The sequence below is a fragment of the Mesoplodon bidens genome (genome assembly GCF_964165515.1).
Source record: "Mesoplodon bidens genome assembly, chromosome: 2".
NCBI lineage: Eukaryota > Metazoa > Chordata > Mammalia > Artiodactyla > Ziphiidae > Mesoplodon > Mesoplodon bidens.
This window is the reverse complement of record NC_138177.1, coordinates 173,940,971-173,968,592: the sequence shown is the minus strand read 5'-3', so window position 1 is coordinate 173,968,592 and position 27,622 is coordinate 173,940,971. Positions and strand designations below refer to the sequence as shown.

General features: G+C 54.4%; 1 protein-coding gene across 2 annotated transcripts; it reads right to left on the bottom strand.

Moving 5' to 3' along the window:
* Positions 1–448: 448 nt before the first annotated feature.
* RCC2 (regulator of chromosome condensation 2) lies at positions 449–26,542 on the bottom strand. 2 transcript variants are annotated; one of them, XM_081224491.1, is made up of 13 exons: positions 26,372–26,542; positions 25,062–25,347; positions 19,394–19,487; positions 16,224–16,367; positions 13,499–13,630; positions 13,042–13,130; positions 11,629–11,743; positions 9,374–9,540; positions 7,341–7,521; positions 6,939–7,044; positions 5,781–5,853; positions 3,679–3,756; positions 449–2,901 (listed from the first exon to the last, which is right to left on the bottom strand). In XM_081224491.1, the coding sequence occupies exons 2-13, from the start codon at positions 25,338–25,340 to the stop codon at positions 2,797–2,799; spliced, it is 1,563 nt and encodes a 520-aa protein (XP_081080617.1). In that variant the 5' UTR covers positions 25,341–25,347; positions 26,372–26,542; the 3' UTR covers positions 449–2,796. The 2 variants fall into 2 exon arrangements, with proteins under 2 accessions (XP_081080617.1, XP_081080618.1); XM_081224492.1 differs by lacking the exon at positions 26,372–26,542 and having other exon boundaries at positions 25,062–25,466.
* Between the last annotated feature and the right edge of the window lie 1,080 nt (positions 26,543–27,622).

Here is a 27,622-nt window from a genome sequence, read left to right as displayed (position 1 = left end):
TCGCCACACTGCCAGTAAGGGGCCAGCACGGCCTGAAAGGGGCACATGTGTGACCAGCGTTGAAGTGACAACAGGGCTCCCTTCTCCCTTGTGAGGATTGGGTGCAGGAGGGTGGGGAAGGCACGTTATACAGCCCTCTTCAGGTGCTTTCCGCGCCTCCTCCTCTCAAAGCCCCATGAATATGAAATGCGACGAATATGAAAAACTCCATGTTTTGAGTTGGGCCAATAAGGTGCTGAAGCCTCCCTGAGGGTCACACATTTCCAGGAACAGAGCTGGGAGCTCCACTCACCTCCCAACCCCAGCAGGGGTGAAGCCTAGAAGCTAAAACGACCCGCTTCCCTGGGGCCCAGAGTGGGAACCCGGGCCGGGGCAGGAAGGGGTCACGCAAAAAGCCGTTCCGTCTTCTTACGTTCGTTCCGCTGAAAAAGAAGTGCAGAAGCCAAAACAGAGTAAACAGTGATGTCGTTTATTTAAAATGTTTACTCCAAGAAATATATATATAAAAAAGACAATTACAGCACTAAACCAGGCACCTTCGACCAAATCACAACCTCTCCTTGGACTCTCCCCTTCACGCTAAGCCGTCCAGTCTCCTTCCTGAGCTGGAAGACACGTCTGGAGCCCGAAGGATCAGCGCACCCCAGCCCCGCTGCCGTGTCCCTTCCTCTAGGAGCGCAGGACCGTCTCCCCCCACTCCCTGTTCTAAAGGATTTTCCCCCTTAGGAAGTTCATTTGAAAATTCTAAGCCCACAGGAGGGATCATGGGAGAGAACAGGGCAGTCTCCACGTGGAAGGGACATCCCTTTCCTGCTCCAGTCCCCGGCAGGGGGCCCGAGAGCGGGCTGGCGGTGGGCTTCAGATGAGTCCGCTTGAAGACTGAAGCCCCACTTGGCCAAGGGCAGCTCCTGCAAAGGCCAGGAGCCAGGCTACTGCTCCCTCGACCCTCTCGGTGACTGCACAACCCAAGGGAGGCTGCACGGGTACAAGGAGCACGTGCGCCGAAGCGCATTCCAGGAAAGAGGTCTGTCAGGAAACCGAGGGGTTCTATGCAGGGAAGCTTGAGTCAGCAATGGTAGTTCGGGGGTGACTTGGACAAATCAGGTTAGTTTAGCAGAAGCTCTGAAGTTGCAGAAGCTTCTCCCCTGGACTATTAACACAGGACAGTTGAGACGAGCACGAAGTCAGACTAAACCTTAGAAAGGGGCAGGCCGGCCTCCTCCCGCGAGGCCTTGGGACTGGCCAGGACAGATACCGTTACACGCCCTGCGAAGGCAGAAGCCACTGCCCCGAGCGACAGGGCAGGGGGGACGAGTAGGGGAAAAAGCAACAACGACTAGATCATTTTTGGCATTTTAACATGGAGACAAAAGTGGTAACAATAGCAAAGCAAAAAATAATAATAAAAAAGACCAATATTTAACTTTCCCATCACCCAAGTCTCACACTGAAGTTCTATCCCCGTGTCCCCCATAAGCACCACTGAACTAAAAAGTCTATTTTAAAGCACCCAAACCAGTCCAGACCCTCTCGAAACCAAGAGCCCCAGCCAGAGCCGTCGCCTCTCTTGGGTCCAAGCGAGAGGAGGGTTCCGGGAAAGGCACCTCATAACTCGCGCAGCGCGACGCCGGGGACGGGTTCGGGCACAGGGCACTTGGTGGGGAGCCGGGGTGGCAGTCACAGCCTCTGTGCTGACACGCAGGGAAGGGGACTTCTTCCGTGATCCCAACTATTTGGTTACACAGCCAAGCAAACGTGACTAGAGAGTTGGGTTAGCGGAACAGGAACCCGGGGGCCTCAGAAACACACCGGGCCCCTTCCAGCAGGATCCAGTGCCGGGGAGGGGGTCGGAATAAAGACAGAAGCACAAAGGCGATAAAGGCTGGTACACAAAGGGCTGATCCTTCTTTGCAAGGACTCCGGAATGCACTTTTTACTGCTGGCTGGTCAATCTCTAATGGCGAGTGCTGGCGAGGCGGCCCCGGCTCAGAGGAGCCTTCGAGCCGGATGTGGAACCAGATACACTGTCCCCACATCTGCCCACCCCCCCAAGTCCCCACTGGTTCCACAATCACCTGATTTTCATTTGGACTTCTTTTACAGCTAAAGCAGATATAAATGGCTAAACACAGATCCCCCACCAGGGGGGAAAACGGCAGATTCTATTAATGTTGCGGCCAAAAGGCGGCGGGGGGCTTAGAAGCAGCCAAGGGGAGAAGCAGAACACACACGGCCTGAGCCAGGCTAGAAGGAAAAGCAGGAGAGAAGTGACCCAGATGCTTCCGAGCACACGGGCGCCATTTTGGATAGAGACTGACCACCAGGGACGGTCTTTGCCTAGATGCTGCCGGCTCCCACAAGGGACATTTTTTTCTGAGCGTGTGGTGACCCCTCTCCCAGGTTGCACCCACTGGGCTCACAATGCTACTCACAACCGGGAAGGGGTGTTTTTGACAAGTGTTATGTAGGAGAGGCGGGGGTAAAAAGGGAAAACTTAAAAAAAAACAAACCTAGATTGCTCAAAGTTTCTGCCTCTTTTGTAGGAATGGTAAGTCAACTATGAGCAAATATTTTAATTAATCATTAAGAGGGGAAAAATAAACACTTTGGAAAGCATACAGAAAAGGTAGTTGACGTTGAATCACTTATAAAAACGGAACCTCAGGGAGTCTTAACAAAAAATGCACCTTCGGTCAACTTTTGCTTTTGAAAATTCCTTGTTTGACTTCCCGTCCCAGTGCACGTGGAAATGACAGCTGCCGCGAGAGGTGTGGAGCTGGAGAGGCTCCGGGAGCATCAGAGGGTCCGGGGGTTGTACTCTGGCAGTTTCTTGATCTTCTCCTTCTCCGTCTCACTTTCGTCTCTCGCTATCACCAAGGAGTGTGAGTAACCCATGGCAACCTGGGGGACAAACCAGTGCTGGGTGGGCAAGGGTGCTTCGGCTAGGCAGAGTTTGGGGCCGACAAGCCCAAAGCAGACGACGGGACACCGGGAAGCTGGGCTTGCCAACGGGGGTCAGTATAGAGGTCAAAACAGAGGCATCCTGAAAAGCTCAAAAAAGCCCTTTGCTGAGGACCACCCGTGTCAACGTGACCTGCCACCAGTGCCCTGCTAGCCTGCCTTCTGGGCTGCCCCGGGAGACAAGGTGGAAGGAGGCCCCCCAAGCAGTGTTTGGATGCCGACTGCCTGCAGAGGCTGCGGGGACTCGGGACTGCGCTCCCTGTTCCCTCCGCCTCTCTGGACCACAGCCCTGCCTTGTGCAAGGGCACAAGCCCCACGTGTGTATCGGTGACAAGAGCTGGCAGCGTGGTGAGGCAACAGCAGAGGCCTCGCCCCACCAGCTGCCCGCAGCCTAATGGCGTATAGAGTCTTGGGTGAAGGTACCAAGCTGACGTGAGTGATGCACTCGGCCTGGAGCAAATCTGCTGTGGCTGGACTCTGGCCGGTGTCCCTCAGGCCGACAGCAGCCACAGGGCCTAGCCAGCACACCTCTGTGCCTTCCCCGTCACCCAGCAGAAAACTCTGGCACGGGGCACAGGAAAGCTACACAAGGAGATGTCAGATGAGGCTCAAGCGGGCTGCAAAGAGCAGAAGCAGGAAGAGGCGCGATTCGGCTCCCCTCTTTTCTCTCTGCTCCCGCGCCCCCCGCTCCTCCTGGGCCCAGGGCTCCTCACTCACCTGCTCCGTGAAGATGCCGTCGAGCGTCTTCACCTCCTGAGCTGCAGTGGAAGACTTGGGCTTGTGATCCCCATAGCCCTGGTGAGGCAAACAGAGGGATGCTCACAGAACCCGGGTCACTAAGGCCAGTCAGAAAGAGGGAACCTCATCATGTGGCTGGACCTCCCACGGACCTGGAAGCCTCTGTGGCTGAGGCCCGCCGTCTCAGACCCAAGCCAGGCCTGGGCAGCAAAAGAATCCACAGGTGCCAGCAGGTGACCGGTTCCTAACCCCAGGCCCGAGACGCCAAGACATAAGCTATAGGGGTTTATGTGATAAGGACACCTTTTAGGGAGAATCACTGGTCAGATGACACCATGGCGAGGGCAGGAAGAAATGGCAACTGAGGCCCTTCAGGGCCACCAGGTCACAAGGAGTGCTGGTTGTCCCCGTCCCCACCTGTGTCCATGATCAGCAATGACTCCAGGACACCGGAGATGGAAGGAACGGTCAAGGACTGTTTGGTCGTGGTGGTGGTCGGGGGGGGGGGGTTCTGTCACGTGCTGTGGTGTGAAGATGGGCGATTTCAAGGTGGACAGGTCCCTCAGCTCAGCTCAAAGAGGGGCCCACATGGCAGATGAGCTGCATCTGCCACTGGCCAAGTGCCACGCCAACTCCTCAGCCGAGAGGCTGCCCCCAAAGTCCCCCTCGTTCCCCTCTAGTCTCCAAATCGATACTCAGAGCCTATTTGTGATATAGGCCCTAGGAACACCCGTCCTTCTCTAAGAGCAGCCCATAAAAACTGGGCAAGGGGGCTTCCCCGGTGGCGCAGTGGTTAAGAATCCGCCTGCCAAGGCAGGGGACACGGGTTCGAGCCCTGGTCCAGGAAGATCCCACATGCCACAGAGCAGCTAAGCCCGTGCGCCACAACTACTGAGCCTATGCTCTAGAGCCCGTGAGCGACAACTACTGAGCTCACGCGCCACAACTACTGAAGACCTCGCGCCTAGAGCCTGTGCTCCGCCAATAAGAGAAGCCACCGCAATGAGAAGCCCCTGCACCACAACAAAGAGTAGCCCCTGCTCGCCGCGACTAAAGAAAGCCCGCGTGCAGCAACAAAAGACCCAACGCAGCCAAAAATAAAATAAACAAATTAAAAAAAAAAAAAAAACTGGGCCAGGTTCTCAGTCTCTTTCAAGCTTCCACATATGGGGCCACCTCTGAAGGGCCCCCCAGTGTCTGCAGCACGTGGGGCCCCCTCTGAAGCCACCAGACTGAAAGCAGGCGCACAGCTCCGAGGAAAAGGCATGTTCAGGCCACCAGCCCTGGCGATGGCGCAGGGAGTGAAGAAGCACCCGCCTCCTTCCATCACGCCATCAGCTCCTACCCATGAGAGCAGAGGGAAGGGAAAATAGGCCGAGTTCCCAGCAGGAAATAAAAGAGCCAGGCTGACGATCAAATTGCAGGTAGAACAGGTAGACCGTCAGGATGAGCTCCATAGCCCGGTTGTTCTTGACGAAGACGTTAAAAGTTAAGGACTCACCACGCCCCAGAAGCTAAGAATCAGACGTTTGGTTGAGGAGGCCAAAGGTGTGGGGGAATCCGAGGGCCATGGGTTCTAGTCACTCAAGTAACTGAGATTAAAAGCAGGAAATCAGACAAACTTATTTGGGAAAAATAAGAGAAGAATGTCCCCAAAAGACCTAAGGGCTGGAAACCAGAAAGATTCAATGCATGGTCACAACTGACCCCACCCATTTAAAACGACAAGCTGTCCCTGTCGACTGAAACTCCTGGGCAGAGGGAAGTTTCCTACTGACATCAGCCCACAATTACGGTTTACAAAACATGAGGGGAAATGGGATCTGAAGCTTCCCAATTTCAACTCAACAATGTGGACAGAAAGAACTTTCACAATTATTTGACGAGCAAAGTAACACTCATGAAACCTCAAGTGACCTAAACATTAGGGAATACCGCATACCTTCACGCAACAAGGAAACACATACACACGCAAGCGAGCACACGCACGCACACACGCACACACTTTCCTCCTGTGAGTTTTCAGGGGTGGTTCACGGAACCCAGAGAGGGCCCTGCCTCCGCCATGCGGACCAGCTTACCAGTTCCCCAAAGGTCGGCGATGGGCCCCAGCTGATCGTGCTCTCGTCCGCAGCCACGATGATGCTGCTCTTCCTGCAAATGGGCAGAGGCTGTCACCGCCGAGGGCGGCAGCCCAGCGCTGCACCTTACCCACCCGGCAGCCCAGGGCACTTCCCGTGGGCTCCCTGCAAGGTGTGACCTACTAGCATTAAAATCAAGCTGGTCCCACTAAAAACTCCATTCCAAACAACACAGCACAGTGCCAATGGGCTGCTTCTGAAGCCCAAATGCTGTCCCGCGCAGGCCCAAACTGCAGAAGCCCTTAGAGCCAGGAGCCTCGGGGCCCCAGATCTCCCCACCCCACCCCACTCGGGCTCTAGGGCTCTTGGTGGGGGGGTCACTTTTAGATGAATAAACACACTGGGAAAAGGAGAAGAGAACAAATCAGGGTGAAGTGAGAGTCTATTCCAAAGGGGGTGGAACTTGCCAGACGACTTGGGCGGGGTTAGAGGTTTCAGATTAAAACCACACCGAACCCCCAACAACTACACTGTCATCTTCCCAAAACCTGGCCGGTGATGAACATTATCAAACGCCTCATCAAGAAGTGCTACAGGGTTTCCCTGGTGGCGCAGTGGTTGAGAGTCCGCCTGCCGATGCAGGGCACGAACTGGGAAGATCCCACGTGCCGCGGAGCGGCTGGGCCCGTGAGCCATGGCCGCTAAGCCTGCGCGTCCGGAGCCTGTGCTCCGCAACGGGAGAGCCCACATCAGTGAGAGGCCCGCGTACCGCAAAAAAAAAAAGTGCTACAGAGCTCAACAGGCGTCCTCAAAATAAACGGAAAATCACTGACTTGAGGATACTTTCTTGTTCCCACTGTGTCACAGTAACTAAAATTTCCTAACTAAATATGATTTGAACCTGCAATACGAACAGAGCACACCAAGCCTTCGAAGAACGAAACCCTCAGAAGCAGCAAAGCGAGTCACCTGTTCTAAGACCTCCCAACCCCTCTTGCCCCGAGCACAGTCCCTCCCCCTCCTGACTCTAGAATTTAGTACGCCCTATGCCCCATGGGAAGAGTGGAGCCCTCAAGGGACAAGGCACCTCCCGGGTGTGTCCAACATGCCCGGGACGGGGACAGACGTCCCCACTCACCGGGAGACACAGCCACGTACCCACAAGCCAGGCTCCGGATTCTCCAGCCGCAGAGGTCCTGCACGGCCTTCGGGTACATGGTGGACTCCCGGGACGTGTTTGTGGCCCCCCAGAAAAACAGACCACCTGGGAAAAGACAAACGCGTCTCCATTGTCATCATCATCTCAAGAGCTGGATCCTCATCTCAGCAACATCAAAGGAGAAAGGGAAGAGGATCGGGACCTGCCAGGTACGGCGCTTGGCACCGGTGACCACAAGGCGCTCTGTCCAAAGAATCCGGGAGGTCGATGAAGTCAAGGTCCCTGGTCTCGAACAGGGCAAAGGTCACGGCACTCCCCACCAGAGCACACAGCCAGGGAGGGAAACCCGTGACTTGGCCCTGGATGCCTTCCTCCCGAGGCCCAGACGGGGAAGCACTGACCCACTTCGCTGACGGCAAAGGAGCAGGTGTAGCCAGCGTAGATCTGGGACGCCCCGCGTCCAGGGAAGTCGAACAGCTTCACCAGGCGGGGAACCATCTCGTCCTTCTGCTCGGCATGGCCCAGCCGGCCGTAGCCACCGAAGCCCCAGGAGAAGACGCGCTTCTGGGAGTCCAGAACCAGCTGCAGGAGAGAGAAAATGCAGCGCTGGGACAGGGGACAAGCAGGGTGGCTGCTGTTCTGAGAGCCTGAGGCCAGGGCTAAGGGCAAAGGGCAGAAACACCCAAGATGACCCACACCGGCCTCTGACAGGGGAGGCGCCAGCTGCGGGTCCACATGGTGAGGATGTTTGCTGTTTTCCCAGCCAGGGACACCATTTTCCGTTCCTAACAAATTATTGTTATTAAAGCCACAAGTCTTCCCCTTTCCCTCATCAGAAGCACAGGGTGATGTCTCCAGAGCAGGCCACTGCACTCCACTTCCTATTTCAATCCTGACTAAACTGCAGACAGAGCCCAGAGGAAAAGCCCCGCCCACCTTGGATTCTCCTTCAGGCAGGTTCACACAGGTGACCTCCACCTGGTCACAGGTGCAGTGTGCACAGTGACATGTCAACAAGTTAAAGTCCATCTTCTTACATGCACCCCTATGTTCACTGCAGCACTATTTACAGTAGGCAAGACATGGAAACAACCTAAATGTCCATGGAAAGATGAATGGATAAAGAAAATGTGGCACATATACACAATGGAATACTACTCAGCCATGAAAAAAACCAAAATAATGCCATTTGCAGCAACATGGATGGACCCAGTGAAATAAGTCAGAAAGAGAAAGACCATATGATATCGCTTATATGTGGAATGTAAAATGTGACACAAATGAACTTACTTACAGAACAGAAACGGACTCACAGACACAGAGAACAAACTTATGGTTACCAAAGGGGAAGCAGGGAGGGGATAAATTAGGAGTTTGAGATTAGCAGATACACACTACTATACCGAAAATAGATAACCAACAAGGACCTAGCGTATAGCATAGGGAACTATATTCAATATCCTGTAACAAATCATAATGGAAAAGAATATGAAAGAGAGTATGTATAACTGAATCACTTTTGCTGTACACCAGAAACTAACACAACATTGTAAATCAACTATACTTCAATTAAAAAAATAAAAAAATTTAAAAACTCATCTTCTTTTCTTCACAGCATCCCTGATGTCTCATGTTTGAATCATGTGAATGTACAACTTATTAACATGATTTGACACCAGGGGCCTAAGTAAGATCTATTTCTCCTGACTACGCTGGACAAGGCAGAGTCAGTTGTTGGACCTGAAGGGACTGAAAGCTCCCGGTCCTGAGGTCACTCAGCCAGTCGCCTGCACACAGGAGACCGACCGGCCTCTGAACTCTCAGCCCCGGCCCTGCTCCTTCAAGCGAGAGGAGAACCAAGTCTGACTCTCAGGCATTTTCAGGCAAAATAACCACAGGAAGGCAACTAAGATAAAAAGACGAACATATAGGGACTTCGCTGGCAGTCCAGTGGTTAAGACTTCCAATGCAGCGGGCACGGGATCAATCCCTGGTCGGGGAACTAAGATCCCACATGCCGAGCAGCCAAGAAAAAAAAAAAAAGATGCACATACAAAATTTTATTGCCCTTTATCTAGATTGACCTTTAAGGAAACACCCTTAATGACTGAATCTGTTCAACACCCCATCTGAGATATTGTCTATCAACCTGGAAAAACGTCCGTGATGTTCTATTAGACAAAAGACAAAAGCAGAAAAACTCTTACTGTATGATCCCAACCCAAAGCGTCTGCACGTTCAGCTACATCTGTGGACGCCCCGGAGAAGCTGTCAGGTGAGAATGACGCCCTGGGACAACTGAGGGTGTGAAGCCCTTGAGGAGGGCAGGATGTCGAGGGGGCCAGGGTCAGTTCCTGGCTTTGCAAAGCCAAGGGTCTCCACTGACGTGACACCCTGGAAGCCAGAAGAAAGGCCAGAAACGCTCAAGCCTTACCGTGTGGTTAGCGCCGCAGGCCACATCCCGTACCACCACGTTCGGGACCGGCAGGATCTGGCCGTCTTTCGTCTTCTCGATGAAGATCGCCACTCGTCGGGGCACCAGCTCGCAGTCGTACTCTATCCGCTGCGCCCGGGCGATGAACTTGCCGTCCGAGTTGTGTCCTGCAGCGACCACAGGGCCGGCCGTCAGCAGCGGCCACAGCACAGAGCACCTGCCCAGCCAGGCTGGGCAGGTCCTCGCGGGGACTCGTGTCAACCAAGGTAGTGTCCTCCAACCTGAGGCACGACCCAACTTGTGGGGCACAGAATCGGTGCTGTGGGTTGAAAACAGTTTTTTCTTTTTTTGAAAAATGAATAGAACAGAGTAAGAAACACCCAAGGACACCATCTGTAACGAGGACTTTTGTGAAAATTCTTTGCAAGTCTACGTTTGGGCTGGGCTGTGGCCAAAAAAGTGGGAAGCTCCAGATCCAAAGGAATGGTCTTCTCTGTGCCCCACCTGGGGGCCTCAAGGAGCCCTGCATGGGCCGAGAACGGACAAAAAAGTTCAAGCCACTTTCCCAGGCTTGCTTTTTTTTTTTTTTTTTTTTTTGCGGTACGCGGGCCTCTCACTGCTGTGGCCTCCGGATGCGCAGGCTCAGCGGCCATGGCTCATGGGCCCAGCCGCTCCGCGGCATGTGGGATCTTCCCAGACCGGGGCACGAATCCGTGTCCCCTGCATCGGCAGGCGGACTCTCAACCACTGCGCCACCAGGGAAGCCCCCCAGGCTTGCTTTTTTATGAATTACCAGTAAACTAATACATCATCATGGTTGTTAAAGCAGAGTTAAACGTACGTGCTCGCCTCTGCCTTGCCTGACCCAGTAAACACGTCGTGGGAGTGAGCACGGGGGTGAGTGCACGCTGGGGATGCACCTTCCGAGGTCAAGTTCTAGTTCTGAAAAGGGATCTCTCTGGGTTTGGACAATCACACTGAAAACCGGTTTTAAAATAAACGGGGAAGATTAACTGACTCTGTAGATATAAATCAAGCCAACTTCTCAAAATACCTTTAAACAAGTGTAAACCAAGCAAATGAGATTCGGTATAAAGTGCTGCAATGGGGACTGGTTCATGGTAACTGCTCACTAAATGTTAGCTGTCGTCATCGTTGCCAAAGGCATTTCATCTCCCTGAAGGAAAATCTACCTGCTGCGACAAGCTGCCTGTCTGCAGATCTGGGGCAGCCGCAGACAGCAGGGGGGCTGCACACGTTTCCGGAAGTAGACCAGAAACTTGCATGGAAACGGTCTCTCCAACAGTCTCTGGCAACTCCCTGGCAACCAAAGCTGAAGGGGCCTGGGGCTGTTCTCTCTTATTCACTTCTGACTTAGGTATATTTAGTTTCACAAAGTCACTGTTCCCTAAAGTCTAAAGGCCAGCGAGATGCTCCTCGTTCTATTTATACTATCTTCCATCTGCCTGCTTTTAATGACGTGGAGACCCAGGCAACCCAGATCCAGGGGCTGCAGAGGATCCGGAGCAGCGTGAAACTCAGGAGCCAGCAGAGGGCGCCCACTCCTCACCTCCCACTTGGAAGGAGCTGGAAGGTGGGAAGACGCCAGAAAGGGGAAAAAAAAAAAAAACACTTCGGTGTCAGATGGGAAAAGAAAATGGAGACCTTGTAAAGTCAGGATGGAGAGAGTCATTTTCCACTCACTGAGAACTGATGAGAACTATCTTCTGAGTTTTACTTTTCTACTCAATGAATAATAAGTAAATTTCATCCCTCCTGTTTAGGGATGAAAATCGGGAAGACAATCCCACTTTTTCATGATACTGGGCTCTTCCTGTGTATACCTGAAACAATGGCCCAGGCCGAGGTTTTCAAGACAAACTTATTCTTGTATAATTTCCTCACTTTCAATGAAGGCAAATCGTTAAATATGAAAATGAATGAAGGTGGTTTGATTAAAAAAAAAAAAAAAAGCTTTGAAATCCTTTTATACAAAAATGAATTCCCAAATCAGAAAAAAAACCTTCCTCAGACTCAAGCCCTGACTTTCATTAAGGCAAGTCACTGTCAGACTCCACAACCCCATGAATTACGACATGCTGGTCCACTAAACAGGACATCCACTTAATGGATCAAGGCTATTATCTGCGATCAATTACCCACATTTCTACCATGTGTGTGCAAGCCCCACACTGACTTCTGGTTCTAAACATACAGTTAGATTACAGAGCTTTTAAAAAATGTACTTTGCATACCCAGCTGACCATATTCAGGGCACCCAAAGGAATAGAGGTTTCCTTTGCAGTCCATTATCATACTGAATTCAGCCCCACAGGCCATTTTGGTAATTGGCTGCCCGTTGTACATTATCTGAAAAGAAAAGACAGCAGACTTTTAGACTTTTTTTTTTTTTTAAAGATTGATAAAGTCTCTACCTCCCCACAGGTTGGTGTGAAACAATTACTAGGCTACAAAGGACTTCTAATGGACCCAACAACGCTGAAGGCAAAGGCTTAGAATGTATGCAAAGAAACACCTCCCAGTACAGAGTCAGTTCAGACAAGCAAATCATGTCCCCGGGTCTTTGTAACCCTCAAAATGCACAACGCTGTGCCTCACACATCCTGGTGCCCAGTGAATGCTGAATTCAAGTGACTGGCGTGGGCACGAAGGTGTCAGAAAACAGAACTAATCACATGTAGTTCCCAAATCCCACTCTAGTCGCTAGTTTTGATGTCACGCAACTTTAAAAAGCTTTTATAAGCGTTATTGCCAACCAGTAAAATGAACTGTTTTACACTCTCTTTTACTACTGTAAGAGCTGCTTGCTAATTAGCCTTAATTGAAGGTGTGAAGAAGAAATACAATGGCTCGAAATTAGGAACTTGGAAGACAGCAAAGGCCCTGAGTAATTTAACATGGGATTTGGAAACAAATCTGAGAAAGTGCTTAGAAGACTCGCTATTGCAAACTCATCAGCCTGGGAAAGCCAGACTGGAGGAACTGGAGGGCGTGAAGTACCGACAGCCCGGGAAATCGCGGGGAACGGCGATGAGACTGGGGAGGGGATGCTGAGTCCGGGGCCCTGGCCTGCAGAGCAAATGGCTAACAAAACAGCAACACCTCGAAAATCCTCCAAACTACAGATACGTTTGGCCAAGGTCAAGGTCTCTTTTCAGACCAAGAAAGCCAACTCCCTTCCCTCGTCAGACACTCACTGTAGCATCCTGCTGCCTCATGACAGTAGCTCACTTTTTAGGTATAAATCCCACTCCTCCAAATGACTCCAAAGTTTCTCAGGAATAAGAGACGACCGACCTCCTATTTGTGTTCTAAGTACCTGGCCGGTGACTTGTTACAAAGTCAAAACTCAGAGTATTCTCAGATAAAGACCAATCACATCCATGTAACAATTCTCACTTTGGAATAGAACAGGCTTCAAACAGGCCACTGGAACAGATTATTTCAGTCGGAATGAAAAACTGTTTCTAGGATGTTCTTCACCTGTGACCATCTACTAAACCTGACCCACTCAAAGCATCGAGATCCTGCTTTTACAAGGGACCCAGTAACTCAAACAATGGAGAGGAATGTCTGATCTCACCCCAGAAAATCCAACCCCAGAGCAACGAGAAACAAAGGCCCTAAAGGCGGAGGAGGGCGGGCACCTGTGCGGGGCTGGGCACGGCGTCTGTCTGGTTGCCGAGGCCTAGCTGCCCCATCTTGTTCTCCCCAAACGCAAACACGGAGCCCGTTTCTGGAAGGAAAGAACAACATTCATCACCAAAGGGAAAATAATGCTGAGTATGTGGAACTAGACTTGGAATCAAAGGCTCTAAAATAACAAAAACAGCTCCTTTGCCAGGAAGAATGCTAGTGAGACAATTCTCCAAAACGGGGTGGGGCGGATACCTCAGAGCAGACCCACTCCCCAGCAGAGACCCTCCCGCTGCCCCGGCCACTGGTGCCCGTGGGCGAGGCTCCCGATGCCTCAAGCAGCTGCCCACCGGGCTCCCTGGGCATCTTTCTGATCATGACCATGGGTCCCGGGGGCAGCCCCACCCCCCGCCCCAGGTGGACCATTTGGCCTCTGACCCCATTTTGAGGGAAGCGGCCCTTCCTTACCCGTCAAGGCCAAGGTGTGGTTCCGCCCACACGCCGCGGACACGATCACCTCGTGGCTGAGCCCCTCGATGAGTCTGGGGGCTTCAACTCTCTTGGTGTCGCCATGGCCCAGCTGGCCCTTCTCATTTCGCCCTGCGGGTCAGGAGCAGGATAGATAAAGCGGGGAGGAGGGGAGAGGGAGGCCGGAGCAGCTGCCGGGCGAGGCTGGGTCTCCCAGAAGGTGCCCTCCAAACCCACAAGCCCAGCGCCGGGGGACAGCAAGCCCAGCTCCGCAGGCAATGCCAGCCTTTCAAGGCTGCCGGTGGGGTCGGGTGACTAGATGAGATACGCAGGGCTGTCCCCAGAGTCGCCTCGGCGTGCAGCTGCCAGCCACCACCTCACCTGCTCTGACCCTCTTTTCTGGGGCAGTGGCTGGGACAGATCGGAGCACCTTCGCCAGCTCTCTGCCCCCGAGGGAAATGGAAGAAAACCAGGTTCAGCCTGGATGGCACACACGAACGACGGACGAGCTCAGGGAAGCTCACAGCTCTCACTTCTCACCACACCTGCCAGACGCCAATTCCTTCATTCGCTTCACTCCGAGGTATTTTAAGACGGTAACACCTGCCCCACGGGAGTCTGATTCCCTCAGCGGCCCAGGCGTCTACCGTGGACCCTGTATTTCTCTCCTTCTCTCTAAGCCCACCTCCCACGGACCAGCCTTCGCAGGGCCCTTAGCCACGTGAACCCCAGCGACGGCCAAAGGCCAGGCCTGCTCTGAACACAGGCCCTCCCTGGCCCCGGGCTGACCTCCACCTCTGGGGCTGCGCTGGCGTGGAATCGGCGGGTGCCGGAGGCCGAGACCTGCCAGGCCCTCTGCACCACAGTCCTGCCCCGACACAGCCCTGCAGCTCAAAGCAGGCGTGGAGAGCTGGGGGTCCGGAAGGCTGGCCCCCCTAAACCGTACCTAGTTTTCAACACAGGCTACAAGGGTTCCAAACTCAGCACCTCAGTGGGCCTCTCCCCGGTACCTCTAAGAGAAGAACCACACTTGTAACCGAACACTTCGGGAGGTTTTATGGGGCCAGAAAGCCAGGCAATTCGGAAAGCGGGGGAGGTTTCCACATCCTTCCCCAACAATGAACTTTGACCTTGCAGTCATGAAAGAGGGGGCGCAGAGCCACAAAGATGAGCCTCAACTGTCCTGGACTCGAGAAGGGGTGACCAGCCGCCGTTACTACAGAAAAACCGTCCTCAGGCTTTGATTATGGCGCGCCAGCAGGAGAGGCAGACACCAGCTTCCAGTGGAAACTGCCCAAGTTCACTGTGAAAGGCACGAACGAGCACTGGATGCGGTTTCTCGGCTCGAGAGGCCCAGGTGGTCAGCAGGTGCAGACCCCGTGAATTCCGGGCCGCAGCACTGAGGCTCCCGGGCGCTGGACTGGGTGCTGAGCCTTCCAGGGACTCACTGTGGACTCATGACACTCCCACTGGCTCATCCCCCCTACAGCGGTGAGTCTGCTCATGGGACACGTCTTTGTTCTGGGGCAGGTCAGACGCACAGCTTTTAGAATCATTCCCTGCCCAGGGGGTCAGCAGAGGGGACGTTTTTAGAAGCGACACGGAAGTGACATTCAGTAGAGAGATCAGAAAGAGGACGCCTGAAGTTGGGAACCCCGACGGAGGAGGCTGCGTTCAGGGTTGGCGCGGTGGGCAGGAGGGGGTTTTGGGGGAGGGACACAACCCTGTGCCAACTGGGAGCAAACGAAAATCATGGCAATGTCAGCGTGTCACCAAGAAACTATGAAGTTTAAATTTGGGCCAGACACACTTGTTAGCTTTTTTTCAACAGAATTACAAAATTAGCAGAGTGCAGGGAAGACAACAGATGTTAATGTATTTGGACTTTGGTACAGCCGCTCATGAAATCGCAAAAAAAAAAAAAAAAAAAAAAAAAAGGTTCAAACAGCCCGAAATAAAAATGCAGTCTTATGGACCCAAAGCTAGCCAAAGGGCCAGAAACAAAGGGTGAGGACAAACGCCAACACTGCCTGCGGGAAGAAGAGTCCAGGAGCCAGCAGAGGGCGTGGGGGAAACTGAGCCCCAGCCAGGACCTGTGTGAAGGCTCTGGATAAGGAAACAGGGCAGGCGGCGTGGAAGCACTCTGCAGGGGACCCTGAAAGGGAAGGGAGGCTACAAGACAAGGACAGCGCCCCCCAGCACCCAGGCGAGGGAGTCCAGCGGCAGGGCAAGCACATCACCTTGGAAAGAGCAAACTCAACTCTCTGGGGCAATGGAACAGGAAACAGAGGAACAAGACTGCATAGACTCGGGCTGGTGTCACCACGTGGCAGGCGTAAAAGCTGGTGGCATGTAAAGTGGCAAGAACAGAGGTCTACGTCACACTGTGCTGTGTGCTGGGGGGACAGCACACCTAAAATAGGAATTCAATGCTAGGCACACCTCGATATCAGATCCAGAGTCAGTCAGAACGTTCGGGAAAAGGCTGCCTAAAGAAGAGGATTCAGAGAAATCGGGGGTTACGTACAGACCAAAACCAGGCAGAAGAGGGGAGGAAGTGATGTTTTCACGGGGCACAGACTAGCTGGGCATCAGGAAGAGAGGAAACGCACAGCAAGCAACACAGCCCCGGAGGGCGGACGAGGGTCTCCCGTCCAGGGGATGGAGGAAGGGAGCCCACCCGCGGGCCGCGCCACAGGTCTCGCCGCGTCCCCGTGGTACTTACCCCAGCTCCACAGCTTCCCTTCCGTGGTGATGAGGAGGCTGTGGGCGGCGCATGACCCTGACACCACCGTCCGTACCCGGACCCCCGAAAGGCACCCGTACCTGTGGGGCCCCCATAAGTTCTGACCGAGGTTGCGGTAGGCGGCTGCGAAGGCAAAGGGAACACACGTCAAACGGCCGCAGAGCCCCGGTGGGTGCTGACAGCTGCCCCAGTGTCACCAGCCAGAGGGCCGACCCCCCACTCTCCACATAAAGCACACCCTCGGGGGCTCCCGGGGCAGCGCACCAGCGGTGTGGACCCGTCAGTGGCCATCTGCACAGACACCGCCCCACCTCCGTCTCTGGCCTGAACCCACCTGCTGAATGTGCCCAAAAGCCAGTGGCTGAAAAGGAGGTGCCACCGCCTCTGCCCTGCAGCCCCGCCGGGCTGGGGGCCGACCCCAAAGAGCAGGTAGCAGACCCCCAGTACCCCTCATCCTCCCGACAGCTCCCTCCTGGCCCTCCACCTGGGGGTGGGGAGGGGCTGGGGGCCTGCAGCCACGAGGCTCTCTTGGGGGCCAAGCCCAAGCCTGCACCGCTTCGTGCCATCTTTCTCAGGGGTCCCATCATGCTGGCCGAGTCATTACCCCTAGCCCCGCCCGTGCATTTGCTCCCCCGGAAGGCCCTTCCCTGCCCCCTGCCTCCGTTCTTCGCACCTCAGGTCAAACACCCCCTGCTCTGGGAAGCCTTCCTTGCCCGCATCCCCCTTTCAACTCGTTGCTTTCTGGACCCCAGCGCCCTGTGAATCCTGTCACAGCACTTATCCTACTGAGTTCACGTGCCTCCCGCCCCGAGGGCCAGGGCCTCCCCGTGCCTGGGGCAGGGCACTGGGAGCCGTTCAAGGGCATGGGGGGCGGGGAGAGACAGCCGCCTCCATCACACCCCCCACTTCACCTTGTTAGTGGACAGGGCGTGGCCGATTTGGGGCTTAATTTCCTCAACTTGGGGCTCTCAAGGACAGAAAAGCGAGCCCATTTTTAGGTCCGTGGTGACTATTATGAAATGCGAGCTGCTGCCGAAATCAACTGTGTCAGACTGACCTGGATGCAGGAACGGATTGAGAGGTCAACTTCTCCATCAAGTACCTGGCTCCACGCGAAAGTCTGCAGAACTGTTCCCGTCCGTCCCCACCCTGCCTGCGCCCCACCAGCAGAGGGTGCCGGGCGCAGCCTCTCATTTAACTACCTGGGGCAGGTCAGGCAAAAGAGGGAAGTTCCCCACCATGATTCAGGGCACCCCTGAGCTTCTCCACCTGAAGACGCTCCTCTACCACTGAAAGGTGAAAGAAGACCCAGCAATTTCCTAGGAAAGAGCAAACCAGAAACGACAGCCTTCACACCTATGCTAACGTCTGCTCATCATGGTGCTATGACTGCCAAGTGCCATGCCTGTGGACAGCACGCAGTGCCAGGAGACGCCAGGGGACACCACGGCTGACCCAGAGTGGCTAAGTGGACCCCCTCACAGCTGAGTAGATGGTCTGATCTGCCAAGGCATCTTCCCTGCATGAGCTCCACGAATGTCAGTGCCCAAGATGTCATCAGCTCATGAGAGGCAGGGATTCTCGGGGCCTCCCAAGGAACCTTCTTCAGAGAGATCCTAGTCATACGAAATGCAGAGCAGCAGTCCTGGGCCACTTGGCCTGGCTGGAGGTCGTTAATGCCCAGGGCCTGGTCCTAGTCAGAGGTGGAGCACAAAATCACTGTGTTATCTTGAAAACGAAGGAGGCTGCTGACTTTATGAGATCCAGTGACGTGTACGTACCCAAGAGCCAATGGGCTCTCGGAAGGAAGGCAGCTTCGAGAATGGGAGGGACTGGGAAAGGTGAGGGCGGGAGGGGAAATCCTTCCTCCCTTCATGTTTGGCACCCGTGGGAAAACAAATTCTCCCTCCCTTCCCATTATGTCTACTGGCTAGTTCACGGAGAGCCGAAAGACACTGCAAGACTTTAAAATTTTTGTTTAATTACATAAAACTTCATTCAGAGGGAGAAACATCTGGGAAGCAAAGGTGGGCCTCGGAGAAGACAAAAAGGCACTCTTAAAATGAGCCCAAGTGGGGCAAAATTCCTTCAACTAGAGGCAGCCCTGCTCTCCCATGGGTTCCCCTCTGGAATCTACTTCCCGCTTGGGGCCTGAGTGTCTCTAATTGCAAGTGGGCCACTCATTTAAAGAACAGCTTGGAGAAACAATGCGACACCTGCGCCAGGGCTGGCAGGGAGACTGATGTTATCACGTCCCAGGAGAGGTTCCAGGTGACACCAGCCATCAGGCAGGCTCAGGCTGAGAGCTTGGTCCTGAAGGCTGGGCACTTTCCCCAACAGGAAGAAAATGGCTCAAACCCATTTCTAACTCATCTGGACCCTGAGTGCCGCTGAAACCCCGCCTGCTGTTTTCATGGAATAAGATCATCTCCACTGCCCATCCTGAGGCCCCAGGGAGTGTCAGTGTGCAAATATTTGTTCACCGGGCAATGCTGGAAAGTACTTCGGGAATCTTTCCAAATGAAATCAAGAAGCCATAAAATATGGCAAAGTACCAGCCTTACTTCTCTTGGATGGGCCAGTATTCTCCTGAGAAAAGACACCAATTTTCTAAAAACGTTTGGGGACTAAGATACTTCTTAGGACTTCCCTGCTTGCCCCACTCCAGACTGCTACTTGCTCTGTCAAACCAGTTCCCGCAACCATTTGGCAGTTTGCAAGGAAACGTGGACTCTTTTGAAATGTCTAACAAGTTCGCCATCTGACACGTGACAAATATCGAGGACATTCTGACACTCCACAGCACCAGCCTCTTCATTTTAATGAAAATAAGTGACATGAGAAGATGGGAAAAAAGTGTCGAGGTTTATTTGAGGCTACTACTTATATTTTTCTGTTTAATCTCAATGGAATTTTCAAAAGCAGAGTTGTACCCAAGTGAGAGACTTGCCCAAGACCTGGGTTCAAATCCAGCCCCGTCACTAGAGTGGCTGTGTGGCCCTGGGCAAATCGCTTGGCCTCTCTGAGCACTTCTGTAAAGAGAATACCTACCTGGCGGACAGTCACCAGAATCACACTGGACACCTAGCACACAGGAAGCACTCAATCAATAGTAGCGTCTTCTATTCTTTAGAAATTGTTTCTCATACCTTGTTGCTTAGGCACTTCTTTTCGACCAATCAAGTCCCAGTTGGTTGCCCCAAAAATCAAAAGCTGCCCTTTGCACTTAGACCCTTCAAGTTTCTACAGAGACAAAGAGAGAGGGAGAAAGAATTAGCTTGTAACGCTGCTTCTAGCTTCCCAAGTCTGTCCAACGACAGCAGGAAACAAAATAATTCATTGTTAACGCTGTCCCTCAGCGGTTCACACAGCGGACAGAGGGACACCTCGCCAGCCCCTTCCATATGTGGAATCCCGAACCTGCCCCGGCAGCTCATCGGTTAAGCCCAGGGTCGTTTTTATCCTTTGATTGCTCTTTAAAACATCTTTGGCAAAACCCTACACAAGAAGCCAAATTCAATTCCTCCCCTCCGCTCTGCAGACTGCCTTGTACAGGTATTTGCAATAGGCCTGCTGTGTCACACAGGGAGTGAGTGTTAAAACCGCTGTCCTCAGGGCCAAGGCTGCATCTTCCTGCTGCAAGCACAGCATACCACACATGGACCTGAAGGCTTTGGGGCCCCAGGGCATCTCTGCACAGCGATCCCATCGGCCGACTGTCCTGTCCTCCCTGTGCACTGCCCTCGCTGCCAGGAGCCTTCCGCGGGGAAAACAGCAGAGCCCCGTGTTCATTCCTCCACTGGAGGGAGGAAGACCCACGTGGGGCTGGCGGATCTGACGGGGCAGCCTCCGATGGGCTCGTCCTCACTGCTGGCCGAGAGCCAGGGGACCGATGGCCAGTGGCCCCGCCAGTATACCTCAGTCCCCATCCTCCATCACTAGGGCTACACGCTCTCACCATCACAGGGGGAGCATGTGCCACTTAAAAAGGCCACTGTCTGAGTCCGGGTGGCACTCGCTCTGTGCTCAGCCCCTCCCTTCGATTCTGAGATGCCCAGTACACCCTTTAAAGTCGACTGTTAGTCAAAGATCCACTTCTGAAGGCTGCACTTAGTTCCACACAGGCAAGGGAAGCAGTAACTTCCCGTTCTGCTTTCATCCTTTACATCATCAGCATCCCAGGCCGTTAAAAGCAAAGAAGGAGTTTTCCTTCGGTTTACAGAAGCATTCTTGGAAGGCTTTGAGGAAAAAAAAGGCCACACAGCCGCAAATCCAGTCATTCTAACCCCTACACAGTGACTGCCCTGGCGGTACGTTCTGGCAGCCCAGTACATGCATGTGGAAGAGGAACACATCCTCATGGGGGGAGGGGGGGCGGTGGTTCCGTTTCTTAGGGAACTCTGGGCAACCCAAACCCGATGTCACGGGCAGCCCCCCCCCCACCGCACGCCGGTCCTGTCATGCTCGCCCGCTCGGCCACGAGTACAGGGCTGGAGGCAGACGGTCCATCTATGGGGCGCGCCCACGGTCGGCATGCAAAGGGGCGACAAAGCAGCCAGGGCCAGAGGATGACTTCGCCACATTTCAATTATTCAGAGAATGACCTTAATCGGGGTAGTCCAACTCCACAGCACCCAGACTCCAATTACTTGAATGGGAGCCGAGTTTCCCCTGGTTATCTCCCCTTCTTTGTTTAACTGGCGGGCCTGGCTGGAACATTCTACAGGTCTACTGCGGGAGACAAATAGCATCAGGGGATTGTCAAGTTCCCAGTGGAAGGCGCAGCCTTGGGGCTCTGCCCACAATACTGACTTGCTCTCCACTATTCCTCAGGTCTGCGTGGAGAGGCAGCAGAGACTCAGAATGGACCAAAGCACCGTGGGATGAGCTACCAGGCCAGACGGTGGGGAGAGGACTCCGGAAGAGCCGTGACCTCAGGCCAGGCTGCTGCCCCCACTGGCCCCTAGGTGGGCAGAGACGGCGAAACCACTCCACACCAAGGGGCGCTCAGCACAGCAACAGGTCAGCAGTGCTGCTGGCTGCTGCAGGACCTGCAGCTCTGCCAGAACTAGCTGCCATCACCCTGGGCACGAGCAGGGTCTCCTCTGTGACCTGGAGATGCCAGCACCTGCACAAGTGGACACGGGTTTATGTGTACTGGCCCATCGAGCCAGCTGAGCATTTATACAAGACCCCAAGCCTTCTGACACAAGGTGTTTGTGGGAAACCTTGATCAACACTGGTCAACTGTGTTTCCTCCAGTGACAGTGGTCCATGGCGGGTGGTAAGCCGTACCTTAACTGTGTTTTTGTCATGGGCCTCATTTCCTCACACGTTAGATGTTATCATCTATATAACTCTTTGCTGTAGGCTGCTTATAATTCAATTCTTCCCTCCACCTTATATGAAATAAAAAATTCAAGTAAGGACCAGAACTTCTAACACGCACTTAAAAATGACAGCTATGGGCTTCCCTGGTGGTGCAGTGGTTAAGAATCCACCTGCCAATGCAGGGGATACGGGTTCGAGCCCTGGTCCGGGAAGATCCCACGTGCCGCGGAGCAACTAAGCCTGTGCATCACAACTACTGAGTCTGCACTCTAGAGCCCGCATGCCACAACTGCTGAGCCCGCGAGCCACAACTACTGAAGCCCGTGCGCCTAGAGCCCGTGCTCCGCAACAAGAGAAGCTGCCGCAATGAGAAGCCCGCGCACCACAACAAAGAGTAGCCCCAGCTAGACGCAACCAGAGAAAGCCCACACGCAGCAACGAAGACCCAACGCGGCCAAAAATGAATAAATAAATAAACATTAAAAAAAAAAATCACAGCCCATGTCCCTCTTTGTCACAGAGCTGAACCCGCCCACAGAGGAAAGACCCCGGATGTGGGGGGCTCCATCCAGAGGAACCCCAGGGACAGCTGCCAGGGCTGTGAGCACCAGAGGTTACAGGACCCTCCGAGGTGTAACCTGGGCTTCACCGATGGGCCAAGAGATTGTTTTCTGGATGAAATCAGCAGACATACTGCCCATGTCTAAATATCATGTGGCAGAAAAGCTGGGAGAACAGTCTCCCAACAGGATGGGTGAACTTCGCTGGCCGGGACACACGCACCGAGCTTCTTTAATCAACAAAATGGGGTTTCTGGTCCTAAGAGATTTTTGAATTACTGCCCAAGTGCAAGGAGCATGTTTCTGAGGCTGAGAGTCAATCTTTAACATACATCCATTTAGAAGGCTGCCGCTCTCGGCGGAGGGAAGACCACTCAGAGAAAGGGCTGCAACGACTATTCCCTAGTGGGCTATCAATATCGACTAAGACAGGCTTCAAGCTCAGTTTTCAATTGTATTTATTTGGTCCTTTCAGACAGAACAGAGTTGTCTCAGGGCCCACAAAACCTGAGCAACCCAAAACTAGAAGAACTACAAAGACCTGGACAGCTTGTGACACTCACCTGTCTTCTAGGAGTCATCCAAGGCTGCTCGCTTTACCTACAGGGTTATGAAGTTCACAGGGCATTCAGGCTGCATCAGACCTAGAGGGTCGTAAAATGCTCATCTGATACAACTACACCGAAACCTGAGGTCCTTGGAGAGAGCATTTTCCGAGGCTGAAATCCTAAGAATGTTTTCTAAAAATACACAGCTTTTCCTCAAGGCAACTCTGTCCCTCAACCATACAAGTACTTGGGGTTCATCTTTCACAAGCCCAACATCTGCCGCTTGAGGTAACTGAAGGCAACACGGCTTCAGACAACTCCTGGCAGCTGCTCTCATACAAACCTCCTTTCAACAGCCCTGAACGGCAGCGAGGCTTGCGAAATTCTCAGTAAAAAGTCTGTTTCTGAAAAGAGCTGGGGACGACCGCTGGCCCGTGGCAGCAGACAGGATTCTCAGGACTGCTTCCCAGGTGCTTCCCCTCGAGTCTAGGAACCCGGCACCAGGGATACACCCAGGACTGGGGGCAATGCCCACCTAGGGCAAGGCATTGGGAACGCAATGGGACAGCCTGGGCCTGGTCTTGACCTTGGACCAACGGATGCTAAAAGTGAAAGTGACTTAAAGCTTGAGGTGTGCACTTTCCATGAAGCACAGAACAGCATCAGTCGTTGGACCCTCAGTCTCCTGATGGTGTGCTGGCCAGTCCACTGCACATGCTCTCTGTCCGTGACTACCTCCTCGGGTGAATCTCAGCATCACGGTAAGAATCTTTTACTTCCTGATAACAAAACTCACTACTCTAAAAGGTTGCCTGGAAACACTCGAGAGACAATGCAACAGAGGCAGAGCCCAGCTGACATTTCTTTTCAGTTCCCTCCTAACACCAGGACTGGAGGGAAAATGTCTGGCGTCCCGCACAGAAGATCACATTTGTTAAAAGAAAACAGTCCCTGCGCTCCCTTTTCTCAATACTGTGGCCATGGCCATGGCCCTGGCCTGGTCCCCAACCCCAGGTGACACGTTTCAGTGATCCAGGCTCTCCTAAACATCACCCTCCTCCACCATCTAACACGTTGACCCTTTCCACTGAGATGGCAGTTGCAAAGCCATCTCCACATGAACAACTTGCAGAGGCGTTAAGGATGACATCAGAAAAAAACCCTGAGCCCAGTGGAAATCTAGCTCCATGTCATCTTGGGCTAGTCCCTTAGACTCTGTGCCCCAGTTTTCTCACCTATAAAGTGGACCTAGAAGTGCAATTATTTTGAACCATTTAAATACTCTCTGAACTCCCCTGGGGGAAATCACGCTGGTACAGACTGAGAAAAGGATCCCTCCAGACCGTGAGACTCTAGACCCTAAGTGCAAGTTCTTACTCTTTTGGAGTTATCTAAGCATCTGGTGAAAGCTTTGACCCTCTCCCTAAACACACGTCCCACACTAAACCCGTGGGGTTTGAGCATCCCTGAACCCACGTAAGATCTCTTGCTCCGCAGGGTTTTGCAGGCATATGAACTGGTCACAATCTTAATTAAGATTGAAGGCCCAACTCTAATGAACAAATTGAAGCCCACTCAGACTACGGGGGTGTGGAGGGGGTGCTGCACAGAGCCCACACCAAGCGCCCGTTCCCTCAGACCACAAGCGACGAACAAAGCCCAAACACCTCTGGGGGTGTGGGGGCCCTTCCCGACCTCCAGGGGGAGGGCTCTCCGGAGCATGCGCCCTCGCACCCTGCCCTGGCGCCCGCCACCCCCGCCTCCCCGGCGGCGCGAGACGGCGCAGGGCCGCACAGGGCATGCGCGGCTGCCGCCAAGCCCCGCCCCCCCGGAGCGCCGGAGCCGAGGCGGCGGGAACCTCAAAGCCCCGGCGTGAACCGCCGCTCCCGCAGCGCGCCGGCGGCCCCCTCCCCCGCGGTGCTGGGGCCGACCGGCGGCCACAGGGGACCAGGGGCGACCGAGGACACGCTGCGCCGCGCCCCGGGCCCGGTGCGCGCCTCCCCTCCTCCGGCCGGAGACAACTTGGAAAAGTCTCCCTTCCCGGGGCGGGAGGGGGAGGGGAGGCGGAGGGAGTCGGCTCGAGCGGCGCCGGGGGCGGGGCCATGACCCCCTCGCGCGGGCGGGCGCGGGCTCCGGGTGCCCCTCCCCCGGCGGGGGGCCCGGGGCGCGCGCCCCAACGGCCAACGGCCGCGCGGGTGGGCGGCGGCGGGGTCGGGTAGGCCCCGGCCCGCGCCCGCCCCGCGCCCTTTTGTTATGCGGTGGCGGCGGCGATGATTCAGCCCGCGGCCTGCGCCGGCCCCGCCGCCCCCGGTCAGGACGCGCGCGGTGACGTGCCGCGGCCCTTGCCCCCCGGCCCCCTGCCCCGGCCCCGCACTCACGACGCGCTCCTTGGTGTGCTCAGGCTCGGTGATGACCACGGCCGCGCCGCCCGCCTTGGCTGCCGCCGGCCGCGCCGCGCGCTTGCCCCCGCCGGGGGCCCCGTCGAGCTCCAGGCCGTCCTCGTCGCCGCTGCTACCGCCGCCGCTGCTGCTGCTGCAGCGCTCGGGCCGCTCGCGCTTCCTGCCGGCCGGGCCACCGCGCTTCCTGGGCCCGGCACGGGCCGTGCCGTTGCCCGAGCTCGGCTCCTCCCAGGCCGCCGCCGCCTTCTTCCTGGGCATGGTCGCGCTGGAGGAGACACGGGGCAGCGGCGCACAATGGACGGGTTATAAACTGCGCGGGGGGAGGGGAGCCAGCCGAGCCACCGGCCTCCACTTCCTCCCCTGCCCTCCCCAAAGTGGCGGCCGCGGGGTGGGCGGAGAGGGGGCGAGCCGGGAGGAAATCGCGCCCCTCCCGGTCCCCGGCGCGCCTCCTCCGGGGAATCCCGCACGGGAGCCCAGGTCCCTGACTGCAATCCGCTCAGGGAAAGAAAAAAATGGAGACCCCCCCCCCGGGCCCATCCTCAAGTTAGGTTTGCCTACATCGCATCATAATTGCAGCCAGGTCCCCAAAAAGTAAAGGGAAAGAAAAAGGAAGTCTCTGATCCCCGAGGTTTTCATTAGAGAAGGCTTTGGGACACTTCAAAGACCCCCTTTTGGCACCTCGGTGAAGGAGCTCCCCCCTCCGTGGCGGCCCCACCTGCTGCTTTTGTCTCCGCACCCCCCTCCCCAAGCCCACTCAAATGCAGTTCTCTCCACCCCCCGCCTGAGTCCCCAATTCCGCTCCAGCCTGGGGGTTCCGACCTCGGGCTCTAATTAGCCGAATCCCTTAGGGTTGGCTGCTCCCCACGGAAGGGTGGGAGGGTGGTGGCGCAAATAAAGCCGACCCCCGGCCCCAAACACCTGCTCGCACAGACACGAAAAATAAAAACTTTAATGGTGCCCGACACTCTCCCGGCCCCTCCCCGAGCGTGCGGCTCAGCCGATCCTTCCGATCCCGGCTGCAAAGTGCCCGGCTCCGCCGCTACTTTCCCCCAGCGTCCCTGCCCCTTCGCCCTGTCTGCCTTTTTTTTTTTTTAATTGATTTTGAACAATGGGATCTCTGTCTGTCTCCGATTAAACCACGTGGATCCGCCTTCCTTCCCCTTTTTATTCATTCAATTCCCCTAACCTCCCCCAGGTTTTTTTTTTTTTTTTACCTTTTCTCCTCTTTTAAAAAAAACTTTCCCAGACCCCGCAAACTGATCATTGTCGATTTCATTTTCAGCCCCTACCTGCGTGGAGTGATGAGAAACCGGAGAGAAAAAGGAAGAGGAGAGACTAAAAGACGAACCGAAGGGCTTTTTTTCCCCCAGCCTAGACGAGGGCTTCAGCCCACTCACCAGATACACTTAAAATGTAAATACAAGCTTCCAGAACAAATGCTACAACACAAAACAGAAACACATGTGCTGCCGGGCGGCAAGCGAACGCGCGGCGGGGCCGGCGGCGCGGGTCCCGGGGCGCCCGCGCCCCCTGCCGGCCGGCGGACCCGGCGGCGGCCCGGCCCCCGCCCTCGCCCGCGGGGCAGCCCGGCCCACCGAAGGCTGCGCTGGGCGCCACGCCGCCAGCCTTCACTCCCCGGTCCTGCGCGTTTCGCAGGCGGCGCAGCACGTCCAGCGCGTCAGAGATTACTTTGGGGGTTAGGAGAGTGTTAGATTGTTTTTCCTGGGCATGTCTAGACAGGTCACCTGAGGACACTCGCTGGAAAATAGTTACTTCGCTCACGAATCCGCCAACAAGGGACGTGTCCTAATTGAGTGGAATGAAAGATGAATACAATTTGAATAATTTTCTCCTGTGCAGAGAGAAGCTGTTATTTTATTTGCTTATGGATGTTCCCCAGTATGTAGCAAGGTGCTGTTACACGGTAGAGTTACATACATAAAGGTTTGCTGTATTAGCGAATTAATTAGTAATTAATGTGGAAGCCAAGGAGGCACTGGAGGCTAGTTCTGATGGAAATTTTTCATTTTTTTACAAATATTTACTGAGGCCCCAGTACATGCAAGACACACAGTGCTAGATGCTGGGGAAACAAAGCTAGGGAACAAGATTTGTGCCCTAGTGGAATGCACAGTCTAACGGTAAGACAGATAATTCAACAAGTAATTGCAAGTGTAAGTGATGGGGTTCAAGACATGCTACCCCAAATTATGCCACCTTGGCATACTGAATAAACTGAAGAAGTTTTGAGAAAACGGCAGAAGCAGGAAGGTCATTCTGACCTTCTTCCCAAAAAAGAGTCATCAAACTCTCAGGTGAGGTCCCCTCCCTGTTCCAGGAGGACAGGGACATCCTTATCTCTGAAAACAAAGGGAAACCGAGAAGAATCCTGATAAACAAGCCTTGTCGAATTGCCCCCAGTCTACTACATTTAGTCTCAAGCTCCTTAACCTCTCCTAGTTCTCCAGACCCTCCAGCCTTCATCAAAACTAGCAGAAAGATACACAGATCTGTTTCTTTGGGTCTTCATTTCCTTATGA